The following is an 18113-nucleotide window of genomic DNA, read 5'->3' on the forward strand; positions in this document are numbered from 1 at the left end:
ACTGCTTGCAGTCTAAGTTGGACTGGTTTCCTGAGATCTGCGAGTTCATTCTTATGAGCGACGAAGCAGGAAGAAGAAACCAGCGGATTACCAGATCCAGGGCAGACTCTTATCACCTTGGCCGCCTGTGACATTTTGATTCAACTGAGTGAGAAATTCAAAAGATACCCGGCAGATTACCGGGAAATAGCCGCCGTTGATTCCAATAAGCATGATTGGGATTGAACGAATAGAAGATATTGCAAAAAAAAGATTTTTGTACAAAAAAAATTTTTTAAGTCCGATTTATTTTGATGGCATTTCGTAGTTGAACATACGTCTGTTTCTTAGAGAGAGGCTACAGGGGCTACTATCAACACCAATAAGCATAAGAGATGGTAACTAAGACTTATAGGAACGACGTTCAAATAGTGGGCATCTAAAATTGGGCTTTATGGGTTTATCCCGTTTCTATTTCTGACTTCAATTTTTTATACTGACTCTGTTCATTTTGAATTGCTTTGCCGAGCAACTGATGTTCAAATTCACTTTTAGCAGAATGAGAGAAGAGAGAAACTAGCCCAGAGAAGTCAGAAAGATTTCACGCAAAATGTCGAAAAAGCGGCAAAATGGTAAAGCGAAAAAAAGTTCGACGAAGTAAAAAACATAGCAGGACAAGTCCTGGCGTACAATTCGAAGAATTTTTATTGACTTAACAAACAACTAGACCTAGAACGGACAATGAGTGAATTGGGAAAACCATTTCTAAAAAAATCAGATGAAAACAACAAAAACACAGAAAATCAATGTCAAAATGCTGCTAGGGAGAACAAAAAAAGACTAGTGAGATATGTAATTTTGATTCTAACAAAAAACTAGGTCCAGAATGAACTGTGAATGGATTGGAAAAACTATTTAGAAAAAAATTCGATCCAAAAAATTGAAAAAACAGTAAAAATCAGTGAAATTGCCTTATGTGAACAAAAAACCACTACCGAGAAACCGAATTTTTGTTCAAACACCGTTTTCTCTCTACTTTAAAATTAGAGCGACAAAAATTCACGCCGCACAACCACTCGCTTTTTCGCTCCATTTCCTGTTTCGGCGTGACCAAAATCACTACTCCAATTTGACTTCAAAAATCATGAAAATGTGTGAACAGATCTTAAAAAAAAGACAGCGCCCCAATACAATTCAAATTCTTTGAATTGTAAAAAAAAATATAGGAGCGCAATAATAGCCGGCTGAGAAGATGAGGGCGGCTATTAAAAAGAAGCCTCATAACTTTAGTACAGATCATTGGCTATCGAATGGTACCTTTCTCCCGACCCAGAGGTTTCAAAATAACATCCAGGAATTTGAGTTTATTTTGGGGGTAGTTTTGACATGATTGTCACTTGTGTTCTGGGTTCAGTAAATCGGAAACTGCCAATAGCAAAGCGTTCAAATTTAGAGCAAATTGTCAGCACGAGTAGGAAAACATTTTTTATCAGAGGTTTGGGGTCAATTTTTTCTTGGTGGAGTTATCACCGCTTTTCTGCGAATTTTTTCGCATTTTTGGAAACTAATTTTCCAAATTAAGTTCACATTCTTTTGACATATAAGCACTGGTAGGCTTAAACTATGTTCCTTTCTGCTCAACTTATTCTTGTTTAGAACTGCAAGTAGTTTCAGAAGACTGGGACCAGTGGAACATATCTTTTTTCAGCTACGAAAAACAGTAATTATTTCTCGAAATCTACTATTCTTCTTTGCTAGTTCTGATCCTCCACCTAAGTGATAGTTCTGGGGCGCTACTCAATGTTTTGGGAGGTCTAGAAGTTCGTTTTTTACGTCTGGTGATTTGCGTTCTTTTTTACGGGTGCTTGTTGTTTGTTGCATAAATTGGGGCGAATCGGTGTTTTCCTGGTATTCCCACAAATTGGCTCTCACTTGGTCCAATTTTGTTTCCCTGCTTGAGCGTGGATCAGCTTGTGTTCGTCAGACTGTACTTTAATAATTGATATTTTATTCTTCTTGACTAATCTGTGTTCACCATGCTCGATACAGGCGTATTGGGCGCTGCTTCTGGCTGCCACGACGCCGCGTAGGTACAGGAAAAATTCTTTGCTTCACTCGTGTCGACATGTGTTGAATACGTGCTTGGGTCAGAACTGTCTTCATTGTTCCATCTCCCTGGTTTATTTGCCATAGTGCAATTGGTTAGTTCTGACGAGGGCGAATGATGAGGTCGTGGGGGTGATGACGTTCTAATGCATTGTTGGCGTTTTCGCCGTCAGCTTCGACCGATCTTGGGGAGAAATGGCACCGGAGCTAGTTGCGGTACTGGTGGCAATGTCTGTACAGTCAAATGAGCTGGTGAGTGTGGAAGTTGCGGTAAAGCAGGTGCTCTCGTCGTACGTGGAATCAGACGTATTCACTTTGGAGAAGATTTTTCTGTGGGTTTTTTTCTCTGTTCCGAAAGAAGACTTTGCAAGTAACTGTCGAACAAATCGGGCTCTCGCTTGTCATCTCAAGTTTTATTTGAACACAAGTCCTTTGATCTCACTATCCAGTGATGACATTCGGCTTGTTTATGAGTCTTAGAATCCACAGGTTTTCAACTGGGTTATGAAAGCTTTATTACTGATCATTGTCAAAAAAATCGTCTATTGTTGCTATCGAATTCAGTTCAGTATTCGGAATTTTTGCCTCAGTATCAATTTCTATATCAGTGACTGGTATCTCCTCGTTCAACTTCCGTGACACAGTTTCTGATCTGTCGGTCTGAACTCTCGACAGAAAGTCTGCAGCATAGTTTGCTTTACCAGGTCTGTGTGCGATAACCAAGTTGAACGTCAGACCTGTCTAAACAGTTCCAAAGAAACTTCTCTTCGAAACTGACATGGATTTTTGTGTGGGGAATAGTTAGCAAAACTGTTAAGTTGAGACAAAGAATTACTGAATCGGGCTACTCTATTAAAGTAATTATCTTCAGAACGTTTCCGAAATCTTTTTCTCGCTTCAATAAAAAACTTTTCACTTGATCTGATCTTTGGACAACCAAAAGTTATTGACCAGTGGTCTGACGCATTCATAGAAGTTAAGCCCACCAAAATCTTGTTAAGCAGAATTAGGTCGTTAAGAACTAGGAAATAACCGACTGGCAATAAGCTATTTCGAATTAGGCTCTCAACGTATTCTTTGTCACCCAGAACAGAACGGCAAGTTATCCATTTTAAACATGATCTCTGCAGTCTTTCCAAGTGTTGAAGATACTGTGGTACTGGGTTCCAGACATTTGACGCATAAAAGACCGCAGAGAATATATATGTTTTCACCAACGTGCATTTGACAGTTTCTTTTGTGGTGCGGGGTATAACTCTTCTTAAATGATTCAGTTTTTGAAAACCTTTCTTTACCGCCATTTCGAGGTGACAATTCAAAGTCATGCTGGCCGTAAAAATTAATCCGAGATCTTTAATTTGTTTTTCGTTTTTGATGGCAATTCCTTTTGCAAATAACTCTGTAGACGAATTATATGTATTTTTGTATGAGAACTCGAGAATGCTGAATTTGTCAAAATTGAAATTTAGTTTGTTTGAGCCAGCCCATTCGATAGCTCTATTTATATCAAACTGAAGTTCTTCACGTTCTGAAATCTGTCCTATTATCGTATCATCGGCATAAAGGAATGTTTTATTATTAAGTTGATCAGGTAGGTCATTTATGTACATGGAGAACAAAAACACAGCAAATATTGATCCCTGGGGATTTTGAGAAAGTCGAGTAACTGTCTGCAATTTTTACTCTCTGCTGTCGATCAACCAGATATGAAACAAAAAATTTCAAAAACTTTTCATCAAACCCAAAACGAGCGAGCTTTTGAAGCACAATATTAAAATTAATCGTATCAAAAGCTTTAGCAATGTCCAAGTAAACTATTATCGGGGATGAACTTTCGTCTAAAGCTTGATAGTAGAATAGCTTTTTGATAGACAACTGTGCTAGGCTTCGGTTGTCCGTAGGTACGGCCAATGGGTGGTGGGATTCCCAAATGAAACCTTTAAAATGTTCAAATACAAAGTAGTGCTAAGAACTCTTTGTAATAGATCGTGTTTCAGTTGTGAATGCGTGACTACCAAACGAGACCGAACAAGCGTGACTAGTTATTTACTTCATTGGAGTCATATGTGTCGTCTTCAATCACAAAAACAAATTCTGATGCTTCGTAGCTGGCGTCGCAAAGCAAAATATACTTCTGGCCTGATGTTGACGTAGAGTTGACGAAACAGTACGATTTACCAAACAAAGAATCTCTACCTTGAAAGCTCTAAACACAATAAGATCGAATACCCCTCGGCACTGAGAGCACACATGCCAAATAGCAAAAAGTAATCTACTCGACAATAAATTTGATGATGTGCAGAAAACGCATCGAATAACTGTAAATATACAGGTCACAAAAAAAATTATTTGGCCTACTGGACAACTGAAAAAAAAACTATAAAGAAGATCATGGGCAGATCGAAAACAAACCAGATGAAACTGCTTTCCTAAGTTGCAACTTTTCTCTTTCTTTGAAATGCGAAGCTACTGAGTGAACCTTTCCGAACCCATACGATTGATAATGACTTGCCAAACTTTTTCTACAAAATTCTGCTCGTCACAAATGAACTAACCTTTGTGATCGAGCTAAATTTTTAGTTACATATGGGAACATTGCACAGAATGCTCAAGAACATTGAAGCTCATAAAGATCATTTTTTAAACAGAAACATCAGCTAACCTATCTCAGATCACATTGCTACTTGAGCAGCTACAACTTTGTGAGAAGTTTGACCATAAGTTAATTATGCTACGTTTCATGAACAACTAGAATGTCCTGGGAAATGTTATCCAAACTTTTTCTTATCTCCCAATTAATACAGTAACAACAAATTAACAACAAAAAATACAGTGACACATCTGAAACTTCCGGCACAAAAGTAACAAAGAAAACTTTGATTCCCGATGGTTTCACAAAAGCATTCCGGCATACTCAATAAATTATTATCAAAATCAAATTAGTGCTCTCTCAAATTTGACCCAATATCACACGTGCCAGCCACAAAACAATTCATTTGCCCCCAATAGTGTTAAAAAAAGGACACAAAGTGGAAAAACGTACAGAAAATTTCAAATTTCACTTTTCTGTTTTAAGTGAGTATAACCAATACAAATACCTGAAAAGCATAAATGAAAAATTTAACTTTCTTTAGACTTCTATGGACCGAGAACATCATTTAAAGACACATTTAAAAACTGCACATTACGGTAATCAAAATCATCAAAAAGTTTTAATCTTAAATTGGGGCATTCCTAACGGCTTCAGGACACCAAGCGCTCAAAAAAGGTTCCCTATTAAAAAAAATTACATCTTAAAAAGCACCAACATAAAATTCAAAGAATGAAAAAAAACTAGGGAGCGCTCTAATAGCCAGCTCAAATGATGGCGGCTATTAACCAAGACTACTTTTAATTCAAGTTTCTAATCCAGTAGAAAAGAAAAAAAATGCGTTATGAAGAGAAAACAAAATGTGGGCATGGGGGCTTGGTTATTTTGTTCTGCATTTTTGCTAGAAAATGCGTTTCCTATTTCAAGTACAACATTGTCAAACGTTTATAAATTTTGATGAAATAAATAAACACATATTCACTTCAGTGTGGTTAACTCATGATTCAAAGAACTCAAGAGAAAACCTCAAACTGACGACTTTGTCATCTAAACAAAATCACTTGCACTGATTTTTTAACTTCCATTATTCCATAACGCTGCAGTCTTGTGAAGTTATCTTGTGAAATTTTAATCCACTAAAAAGATGTCGAAGTTGGTTTTCGAACTACGGCTACAATTTAAAAAAGCTAGCAGGCTGTGTTAAAAAAAATAGCCACTGCTGACCTATTGAAACTATTGCCCGATTGATGTCCATTCCAATTGAAAAAAAAAATTAGAAGAAAGAGTAAAAAAGAGCATTGTTTCAACGTGACAAAATTGTTACAAATTGAGGTGCAAGTGAATTACCCAATTTTGCAAACTCGGCTTCCAAAACGCTATTAAGCTGAATACTATTATCACTTTGTATTCACATTCATAGCCCAATACACTATGACCGATTTTATCCTATTCCTTCTGATTTTGCTCTTTTTACCTTGTCCATATCAAATATGTTCTAAACTTACATTGAGAGCAGTGAAACGGTAATTGTGTAAAGAAAAACGTGAACAGAAGATAGTTCCATTCTTACATTTGCAGCTGCCTCCTTTTATTTCGAATTTCTTTGCAGGGCAACTGATGCTTCAAAGCATTCTGCACAGAATGAGCAACGAATGAAACTATCCTAAAAAACTCTAACAAACCCGCAGATTGTCGGAAAATAGCCGCCATTGATTCCCATTACACCCACTGGGATTGAAAAAAGGGAAAAATGAAAATTCATTTTTGTACAAATATATTTTTAAAGTGCCAACTATTTTGATGTCAGTCCGTAGTTAGAGGTCATACAGGGGCTAGCATCCACGCCGTAAATCATTAAAGATGGTAAGTAAAGTTCAAGTAGCGGATATCTAAAATTGAGATTTATGGGTGTATACCATTTCTGTTCTTGAATTTGTTTTAAGACTCCGTTTAATTTAGATTGCTTTGCTGAGCAACAGCTGTTCAAAAGCGCTTTGCAGCATGAGTGAAGAATAGAATAGCCTACTAGCAAACTAGAAGACAAAAAGATTTCACGCAAAAATTTGCGACCCTTAATGGGGGTGGAAGGTCAAACTTGAAGAACTCCACACCGTGGATTCATGTTTCCTAAACGACATCGGTGATTTGCATACTTAAAGACTAGAGACTAGTAAACCATAAGGCTCCAAGAGAACTTAATGGCCTCCGGGCGGAAAAATTTCCATAGGAGTAATATAATTGCTAATAGCTTTGTTTGAGAGCAATCGAAAAACACCTCTCAAATTTGACTTCAAAAACACTCGATATGTGTGAACAGATGTTCAAAAAACATAGCCGGAAGACTCAGAGTTGAATTCGACCACAAACTCAGAAAACAACTCACCTAACACGGGAACGGAAGCAGACTTTTTTGCCGTTTAAAAACTAAATGACTAAATAAATGACTAATAAACACGAACATGAAATCACGCGCTTCAATTGAGACAGCTCGCCAATTCGAATTCTTTGGATTAACATTGCCGGAATAGCTGCGAAAGAATAGACTTGTTTCCCGTATAGTAGAGATAGAAACAGATACACATATAAATTGCAAAAGTTACCAACAACGCTCAAAAAGCTATGTAAAAAATTCAGCGATAAAGTAGTAAACTTGTTAAAAAATCAATGCAGAGAAGCCTTTTCATTGGGATTATTACACATATTAAACCCAGTACCTTTATTACACATATGAATTCCTTTGACCTTAAACTAATTCACAATAAACTTTTAAAATTTTAAAATTGCAAGTCATTTTATTCAGTGAGGTAAGTCACGTATGATCAAAATCTAATCACGCAAAAAAATTTGCTAGATAGAATGAGAAATGACGTCACGCGCGCAAGAGCCCTTAGTGAGAGGAAGTCATTCAGAACAATTGAATTTTTCAGCTTTGCTGTGTGAGCAAATGTAAAACGAAAGAGCGTCAGACGACGAAACGAAAAAAAATCAAGAGCACCGTAAAATAACTACGCTCAGCTTCGCAGCTAAAATAAAAAAAACCGGCAGGTTGCCGGAATAGCTGCGAAAGAATAGACTTGCGTGCCGTATAATCGAGATAGAAACAGATACAGATATAAAATGAAAAATTTATTGACACCTCTCAAATAGCTATGTAAAAAACATTCAGCGAAAAATTAACAAAGCTGGTTAAAATTCATTGCGCGGAAGCCTTTTCATTAGGGACCTTTATCTATATGAGTTCCTTTGACCTTGAAATAATTCAAAATAAACTTCAGTTTTAAAGTGCAAAAGTCAATTTATTGATAAGTCACGTATGATCAAAATCTAAACATAAACCGACAAATGTCGGAAGAATTGCTCTTGAACGACAGGCGAGGCTGTAGCTGTTAATTCAGGGGCTGTAGCCTAGATCAATTTTTCTCTATGGGTGCAAAAAATCTTTCTAGTCCGGGATTCGAACCATTGACCTCCCGAACCGTTACCCAAAGCACTTCCAACTGCGCGATCAGAACCTTATTCTTGCTGTGCTGCAACCAATTTATATTAGCAACAAGCTTTACTTCGGAGTGAGACCAATAGAGATCACTGAAAAATGAAGAACGAAAGCGTGAAAAAATCACCTGAGAAGTCACAGAATGTTCTAGAAGAAAAGCGCAAAATTGTCATGCGAAAAAGACACACACGTTTACAATAATTGCCATGAACTTCGTTCAAGAGCAATTAATCACGCAAATAAGCTGAAAACGTTGGCTAAAGAGAGTGAGAAAGGGCGTCACGCGCGCAAATGCCGTTAGTGAGAGGAAGAAGTCAATCAGAAAAGTTGACTTCAGCTTTGCTGTGTGAACAAATGTAAAGCAAAAAAAAAGTGTCAGACGACAAAACAAAACAACCAAGAGTACCGCAATATAGCTCCGCTCGCAGCTATAAAAAAATTCCAAGAGCACTGCAGCATAGCTACGCTCAGCTCAAAGCTTCTCGGCTATCAACACAGACGGCAGATTGTCAAATTAGCTACCAAATAAATTTTCATAGACTTGATTTGATGTACATTATAGTTAGCAACGGATGCAGAATAAAGTTGGAGCCGCTGGTGCAACGTATACCTTTTTCAAAAAGTAAAACATTTTGAGAAGTTCCTGCACATGAAACGAAAAATGTTGCTAACGTTGAATCAATTGCTCTCGAACGACAAGCGAGGCAACTTAATTCAGGGAGTGTAACTTAGAATTTGTTTATGTGAGCAAAAACTACCAACCAGATCGCGGTTCGCACATGCGACCTCGCGTATAGCAGTCTGTCAGCTTAGCCACTACGCTATTTCAGCTTCGGTACTAAATCCCTTACAATTGATTTTATGTTAGAAGGAGCCTTCAGTTCGGATTGAGAGCAACTGAGATCACGTATAAATTAATAAGTCAAGCGTGAAAGTCATTTGCGATGGTCACGCAAAAATTTTGCATAAAAAATGTAAACGTTTACAAAAAATGCTTCCAACTGCGTCCGAGAGTAATTGAAAAATTTTCTTATCTTACCTTGGTCGCCATGTTTTGTCATTAGCATGATCACAAACATTTTGTAGGCGTCCTTTATCGACCTTAAGTGCTCATGAAAATAAGATAAATTGAGGCAAGCCATTTATGAAAAAAATATCACCGCCTGAAAAAATTCCGCTTGAAACTCACCGCCAATTAGCTTAAATAATGACGTCACGAACATCACAGCGACAGAAAAGCGAAATATCAAATTGAAAAGGTCAAAAATTGCTCTTTCTAAGTGTGCGCCGAAAAAATTGGTGACAAGAAAAAGAGCGCCAGACGACAAAACACAAGCAAACAAGATCACCGTAATAAATCTACTTTCAGATTACAGCTTCGCAGCTATAAAAACGATATGTGAACAGAAAAGCCAGATGGCGTTCCTGCGATCGGACTTCAGAGAACCAAGCTAATCAGATTGTTTCACTGGCGTCGGTATTAAATGTTCAGAAAACACCTGACCTTGTATTGGTTGCTATTGGGCTATTTTTGCCGATTTTTGTAACTAAGCGAAATTTTTCAATCAGAAATTTATCTTACGTTTGCATTTGATACGAACAATGCTTCCCAATTTTTAACCTTATAATAAAAAATATAACGTCGGGCGAAATGCCCTCTAACTACCGGCGAGCGTCAGGCTTCGTCAGTACCTATACATTGTGTAGTGGGGCTATTTTAGCCTGAGTGAAAGGGCGTGAGGTTAGCGTAATAGACGATGACATCACCCCACATAACAGCCGCTGAAAAGCGGCATCAACAAAATAGTTAAGGGGAGAGAGAGAGAGAGTGCGAGATAAAACGAGAAAGAGAAGGAAAAACAGCCCAACCAACACACACACATACACACACCGAGAGAGAGAGAAAGAGAGCTAGGAATAGTTTTCATGATGAGATTCGACTCTGCAACTTTTAGTTTTCTAGCCTTGTTAGTAATTAAATCATGTAGAAAAAACTGAAAGCGCAAAATTCAAAACAAAAGTTTCCACATTTCGCAGTGAAGAAAATGTTCAAAAAAATTGTTTCTCGATTTTTTTCATGTAACCCATCTGCAAGACTTGAAAAGCTTTGTTGGCCACTAATGATACTAATGATCGTTAAACTCATGAGAAAGACAAAAAATTCAAAAATTTTAAAAACAAATGCAAATTTTAAAATCTTGCTAAAATTCGTGGTATTATATCTTCAGAACCGTTTCATTGTCTCAAGAGACGATCAAGTATCCCTATTTCAAGCCTTAAACAGTTTCGCTGGCTCATAAAGATCCATACACTTGGAAAAGTAATTTTTCTAAAAGTTTTAAAATTCCATTTTATAAAATTGTCATTAAAATATCGATAACCATTCCCTTAACTCTAGAAACTGTGCAGCAGCTCACAATCAAACCTCGGAGGAGGTCGCTGGTGCACAAAAAAATTTTAAAAAATTCAAAAAATATTCGAAAAAATTGAAATTGCAAAAAAATTCCATTACATCTAAAAACTATAGAGTAGCCTATTATAAAACCCTAGAGCACGCTCCTTGGCTCTGGAGGCTTGATGAACATGAAAAAGGAAAAAAATTAAACAAAATTAACACAAAAAAAATTGAACAAATTAACAAAATTAAAATTGCAAGTTTTAGAAAAAATCGATAAAATATCGGGTAGGGAAAAACTTGAATAATGACAAAAAAAATGAAAAAATGCAAGTTTAGTCTTAAAAAATGATAAAATTCACGATGTTAAAAAGTTGAAACCATTCTATTACCACAATAAACTATGCAGTAACCTATTATCAAACCCTAGAGTAGGTTCCTTGGCACCTAAGGCTGATAAAACTCAAAAAATTATTACAAATTTGCGTGTTTTTAGCGAGCGGTTGTTTGTCAATAGCTAGCCACGGGGGGGGGGGGCAACAGCGGGGTGGGGGGCAACAGCGGGGTGGGGGGGGGGGGGGGGGCAACAGTGCGGTGGGGGGGGGGCAACAGCGCGGTGGGGGCAATAGTGGGGGGATCAACAGTTGGGGGCCTTCAACCTCAAAGAATTTCACCTCTATGGTGATTTCAAATGTAACCTGGTCCACTCGAGATCTAATTCGGAGGTTGAAAAATGATGTCTTTCAAGAAGCGGTTAAAAATCAGATTAAACAAACTTAATCTGAAAATGCCGGCAAACGACATACGCAAACGCCATAATGACGGCAAACGACAATAAAAAGACGGCGCGGCCAACTACGTACGCTTTTAGTTATGAGGTTCAAAATTCAGATCAAAGGCGCTATTTCAGACATTTCCTACTCATTTTTGGATCATTCTTAATTTAATGGCCTTTACCTGTACCAATTTTTAAAGTAATAATATAAGCTACACCTCGAGACGAAGAGTAGTAAATATGTAAGCTATGAGTAGAGGCTACAAATATTGGCGACTATTTATTATTGACCTGTGATGGTATTTTTGAATACGACAAACTCATCAATGTCACAATCTTCCGAATCAAGAGGAGTCGTGTAGCTCTCAAGGTTTGTCTCTTCATCGCAAGCCTCGCTGTCTTCGTCATCATACTCGTCACTGTCATCTCCATCAGCCCCGATTTCACCTGCATCGACATAGAGAAAAATTACATTTTTACTACAATTATGCTAACAATCCTGAAAACACCTGTCGAAGAGTAACCAATCAGGAAGTATAACAAATCGCAGCTTTGAAGTTTTAAAGCTCATCAAAAACCCTTTGCAAGTTAACTTGATGCAAAAGACGATTTTACAACATAAATGCCAGATTGTCAAAAGATAGTCGCAATAGCTTCGTACATCTGCAGTCTCAAAAAAGACAGTAGAAGACCAAAACAAAAACTTCTTGCTATAAATGCTGCGATCATAAATTTTAATTAAGAATCTCTAACTTATTGCTGCTTCTATTAGCTGCTCTCAAAAACCCTTCAATTAGAGTGACACGCACTCACTTTACCTTATATCTTCGAATAAAAGTAAAGAAAAGACAATTTCAGAGTGAGGAAGTCATTTTTGAGAGATCCCTAAGAGTCAAAAATCTCCACTACGAGTCAAAAATCTCCACAATAACTCTCTCCACTAAGAGTCAAAAATTACGTCACGCACGCAATGCAGTTGAAATTGCATGAACGAATGAACAAAACGCAGATTTGAAGTGATTGTGACGTCATATAATTGTAACAAAAATCTTGACGACAAAGATTAAAAATTAAAAGAAAAACAAAGCAGGACCAGCCCTGAAACATTCCAAAGAATTTTCATTGACTAAACAAGAAATCTAGACCAAGAATAAACAATGGACAGGGAAAATCATTTCGAAAAATTCCAATAAAAAAATCGAAAAACAGCAAAAATAAAACTCAAATTACAGCATGTGAGCAAAAAGTACAAACGAGAAAGCAAATTTTCGTTTTAAAAAACACGACTTTCCCACTCTACTTTAAAATCAGAGTGGAAAATTAACTCCAAAAAACCACTCGCGTCTTCGCTGCACGTCATGTTTCGGTGTGAAAAAAAAACAACTTCAAAAATCATGAAAATGTGAACAAAATTTCAAAAACAGACAGCGCCCCAACACAAATCATTCTTTGAACTGTATAAACCACGAAAAGACCAATGATAGCCTCAGATCTCGCCTTGCGGCAACTAAACAAGTGTTGGCAGGTTGGCAGTAAATAGATTTGCAGAGGGGCATAAAAAATGATGAAAAACGACCATTTTTTAGGAAAAAAATTAGGTTAATTTCAGGTTGAATATATATATATATATATATATATATATATATATATATGCATCACGCGGTACATGTTTTAAGAAACTTCACAGCACTAACTTTTGAAAAGAATCAGAAAACTTCAATACTCCAATTTTAGAAAGTAATCATTTTGAGAGAAAGGCACCTCATGTGCAAAACAGAAACATAAAACAAAAACCTGCTAGCGTCGAAAAATAGCTCTTGAATGACAGGCGGCCAATTCAATTCAGGGGCTTTAGCCTCCATACATTTTATTTATAGGTGCGAAACCAGCCGACGGTAGGATTCGAACCGCGACCTCCTGAGTCGGATTCTGTCACCTCGACTGAGGCATTAACCCCTCTGCTATCAGGGACTTGTCGTCAAGTCTCCAGCAATCGGTTATGTTTTAACAACAAATTTGACATCGGAGAGAGAGCAATTGACACCGTTCAAAAATTAAGAAATGCTTGAAAAAGTAATTTGAGAAGTCAATTATTCCAGAAGAAAAACGCAGAACGGTCAAGTAAAAAATTTGCATAAAAAAGACACACGTTTAAAGTAATTGCTTCTCATTAGAGAGCAATTAAAAACCGACTAACGTCGGACAAATCGCCCTCGAATGACAGGTCGTGACATTAAATTCAAGGGCTGCCAAGATAAATTTTTGTTTGTGGGTGCAAAAACATCCGATCAGAGGGTGGGGTTCAAACCCTGACCTCCGGAGCATTCCTCAGAACCATTCACCGCTCCACTATCAGACCCTTCGAGTCCCCTCTGCTACAATCGCTTTACTTTAGCAACTAACTTTAGTTCAGAGCGAGAGCAATTGAGATCGCTCACAAAAGAAGAGAAGCGTGAACGAATGTTCTAGAAGAAAGCGCAAATGGTCAAGCAAAAAATATTTAAATTTTGCATTAAAAAACAGCCGGTAGAATACCTGAAACGACTCCTAGAGTCATGCAATAAAATTTGTAACTTTTAAGTATCCCTAACTCAGAAATATCAAAATAGAAAGAAAAGGCATTATATACTTAGAAACAACCAATTCCTAGTTATGTGGGTAGGTGTGTGTTGGTTGTCGGGAGGTGAGGGAAGGTTGACAAGTAGGCGGTTAGTCAGCAGTTTAGATAGCTGGGCGGGACTTATGGAATCAAAAATTCTCCATTCATGGAAAACTCTCCATTCAAAACTTCTCAATTCATGGAATCAAAAATGACCATTTCAACTTGAATATTACCCGCAGTTCCTATTTACTATACAATACTAACTAGGCTTCTGTTGAAGTCCAGTGTTCAAAAACAGAAGTCAAAGTTCTACATGAGAAAAAAGAGAGGTCAATGTCCAGGCATACCTGGCATATTGCTGCCTTGATTTCTATAACGATTGGGATTGAAGGAACAGAAAAAAAAGATTAAAATTGCCTGTTGTACAAAAACGGTTTCAAAGTGCGAACTATTTTGATTGGACCCCGTAGTTAAACAAACACTCTTGTTTCCTGACGAGAGGATGCAGGGGCGACTATCAATGCCAAAATGCAATTTAACTAATCCTTTTACGAACAAAGTTCAAGTAGAGGGCATCCAAAAATGGTCTTTATGGTTTTATCCCGTTTCAACTTCTGATGTCCTATTTTATACTCCACTGATTTCAGATCCCTTCGCCTGCTATGTGAAAAACTATGAGCAGGATGAGCGAAGAATGAAACTAGCCTAGAAATGTCAAAAAATATTTCATTCAAAATGCAGAATAAGCTGTGAATTAAGGAAAAGCGAAAATTTTGTTCAATTAAGTTTAAAAAAGGAGCGCTATAACAGCCGGCTGAGAAACTGAGGGCGGCTATTAATGACAAAACAGCCCACAGATTGGTGGAATAGCTCTTTTAACATTGAGCGTATTCACTACATCGAGTAATCCAATGAGTGCAAGAATTTAAAATCTATTGCGTTGAAACAGCGAGTGAGGTAAGTCACTAGTTAAACGTGAAAATCGTGAATTATCTAAAACCGATAAAGTCATCAAAAGGTGTGAAATAAATAATATAGCAGGACAAGTCCTGAATTACAATCCAAAGAACTATAAAACAAAGAACCTTGACCAACAAAAATTAAGAAATAGGATAAGAGTTTCACTTTTAAAAATACCAATAAATCTATGACGGAACAAAATAACAATAAAGATATGAGGGCTAGACTAAAAAAACACCTCAGATATAATAAATGATCTGATTGCTTAAATTAGATGTTCGCTGTCATCTACAGGACTGTTTTGGTCCTTTATTACCGTTCATAATAGCTGGAATTAAATCATTTGACATAACAAAGATGTGCCGGAGACCTCAAAAAAAGCTTCTGGATTTGATAAAACAAGTGTCCTCAAAGTCAATAAAAGTGATAGCTAAGAGCTAAAAGTATTGTTCGCTATCATCTACGAGAATTTAGTGCTCATTGATACCATTCATAAGCTTGGAATTTTTAAAGATTAGTGCTCCCAGAGCCAAAAAAATTGTTTGCGAAAATTGTTGTCCAATATCTTTTACAGAACTGTTCGGACTCAATTATTCGCAATAGCGGGAGTTGACACAATTGACAAAGAGAAAAAGGATACGCAGGAAAAATTCAAAAAAAATCACGCGCAGTTTTTTTTTTACAAAAAATTGTTCTAAAAGTCAATAAAAACTGATGGCTGGTTGCTAAAATTATTGTCCGCTATCATCTACAGTCCACATAAGGCTCATTACAGCCGTTCATTATAGCAGCAATTAACCAATTTCACAAAGCATGAAGAGAATTCAAAAAAATCATTTGGATTTCTAAAAAATAAGTTTTCCTAAAGTCATTAAAAATTGATAGCTGATTACTAAAATTGTTGTCCGCTATCATCTACAGGACAGTTATGTCTCATTAATACCAATCACGATAGCAGGAGTAAACAAATTTGCAAAAGCAGAGGAATGTGGGCAAAATTCAAAAAATCACCTCAATTTTTTTTAAAACACGTGAAAATCCAAAAATGCAAGTTGAAACACTTTATCCGGCAAAACGATCAAATGTTAGACGCCGAATACGACCTAATATTGAGCCCACGAAAGACCGAATAGGAAAACATACCCGGCAGATTGCCGGAAAATAGCCGCCGTTGATTCCAATAAGCATGATTGGGATTGAAAGAATAGATATTGAAAAAAAAAAAAGGATTTTTGTACAAAGACAATTTTTAAGTCCGACTTATTTTGATGGCATTTCGTAGTTGAATATAACGTACTTCTGTTTCTTAGAGAGAAGCTACAGGGGCTACTGTTAATACCAATAAGCATTAGAGATGGTAACAAAGACTTACAGGAACGACATTCAAATAGCGGGCATCTAAAATTGGGCTTTATGGGTTTATCCCGTTTCTACTTCTGACTTCAATTTTTTATACTGACTCTGTTCATTTTGAATTGCTTTGCTGAGCAACTGATGTTCAAAATCACTTTTAGCAGAATGAGAGAAGAGAGACACTAGCCTAGAGAAGTCAAAAAGATATCACGCAAAATGTTGAAAAAGCAGCAAAATGAGGTAAAGCGAAACATTTTTTTATTCAACGAAGTAAAAAAACATAGCAGGACAAGTCCTGAAATACAATTCAAAGAATTAAAGAAAAACTCAGACATACTCTACCTGACCAGCAGATCAATTGAACAATTCCAGCCAGAACACAAACAAAATCATCAAAAAATTGAGAAATTAAAAGAATCAAAACAAAACAAAAAATACTCATTGCTAAAGCTCATAGCCTTCAAACCTAAGGCGAACTTTTTTCCCTTTAAAAAACCTATTTCAAAAATATGTTCAAAATCAATTTTTGTTTCTGAAATCGGTCCAGTATTATATCTGCAAGACCTGAAAAATACTCATTGGCCCTTGAAGAACGATGATTAACTCAAAATTTAAGAAAAGAAATCTATTGCAAATTATCACAAAATGTTGCTGAAAATCGTGAAATAAATATCTTCAGAATCATTTCTATGTCTCTAGAGGCTATCCAGTAACCCAATTCCCAGCTTAAAAAAACTCATTGGCTCATAGATCGATAGGCAATAATTTTTAGAAAAAATTTCAAACTTCAAAAAATAGAAACTCGTTCTATTAAAATGTTGAAAGCCATTCCATTGCCCCCTAGCATTTAATAATTATTTAATAGCATACTATCAAACACTGGATGAGGTTACCTGTCTACTTAGACCAGAAAAAATAAATAAAATACAAATGTTTTTGAAAAAACTTGAAAAAAAAAATGCAAATTTTATCTAAAAACTTCCAAAACTTAAATTGTTGAAAACAAATCCATTGAAACTAAAAATCATGCAGTAACTTTTTACCAGAACGTGGAATAGGTTTTCTCGCACTTGAGAATGGACGAATATCAAAAACAGACAAAAACTTTAGGAAACCTTAAAAAAATTGCAGATTTTATCAGAAAAATGCTAATATCGAGACGCTAAAATATGTTAAAAACAATCCCATTGTTACTAGAAACTATGAAGTGCCCTATTAACAAACCTCAAAGGAGATTGCCTGGTCCTTGAAGCTGGAAAAACTGAAAAAAAAAATTTCAAAGACCTGAAAAAAATGTGAATTTTGTCAAAAAATTGCTAAAATTTGTGATATTCAATAAAATGAAACCTATTCCATGGCATTTAAATTTTTTTCAGTAACTTATCATTCAACCGCTAATGAGGTTTTCTGGCCCCTGGGACTCAAACAACCTGAATGACAAATGTAAAAAAAATATGAAAAAATTGCAAGCTTTGTCAAAAAATGCTAAAATTCATGATGGCAAAAAGTTGAAAACCATTCCATTACCACTAGACACTATGCAGTAATCTATTATCAAACCCCTTATCAAACTATAGAGGAGGTTTCTTGGCAACTAGGGCTAAAAAACCCAAAAAATGACAATTTTCAAAAAACCTGAAAAAAATTGCAAAAATTAGTATCCTTTCGCGAGTTTGTGTTTGTAGTACCAAAACTTATAGCTCAAAAAATAGGCCATAACAAGCAATTTTGAGTCGCAAACGACCCTAATCAACTTTTAAAAACTTCAGCCTAAGACTAATCAAACAAAGAACCTCAAAAATCACAAAAACATGAAAAATTGCACCATTTTGAGCCCAAAAACTCCTAAAAATGACCTTT

General features: G+C 36.4%; 1 protein-coding gene across 1 annotated transcript in view; it reads right to left on the bottom strand.

Moving 5' to 3' along the window:
- Window positions 1–18113, bottom strand: part of LOC142353072 (importin-7-like) — an 85232-nt gene that overhangs the window by 21774 nt on the left and 45345 nt on the right. Inside the window, exon 17 of the mRNA XM_075405266.1 lies at window positions 11630–11785. Within this exon, the coding sequence (XP_075261381.1) occupies window positions 11630–11785 (156 nt within the window). The remainder of the gene's footprint in view (window positions 1–11629; window positions 11786–18113) is intronic.

The sequence above is a fragment of the Convolutriloba macropyga genome, chromosome 14 (genome assembly GCF_964194025.1).
Source record: "Convolutriloba macropyga chromosome 14, txConMacr16.3, whole genome shotgun sequence".
NCBI lineage: Eukaryota > Metazoa > Xenacoelomorpha > Acoela > Convolutidae > Convolutriloba > Convolutriloba macropyga.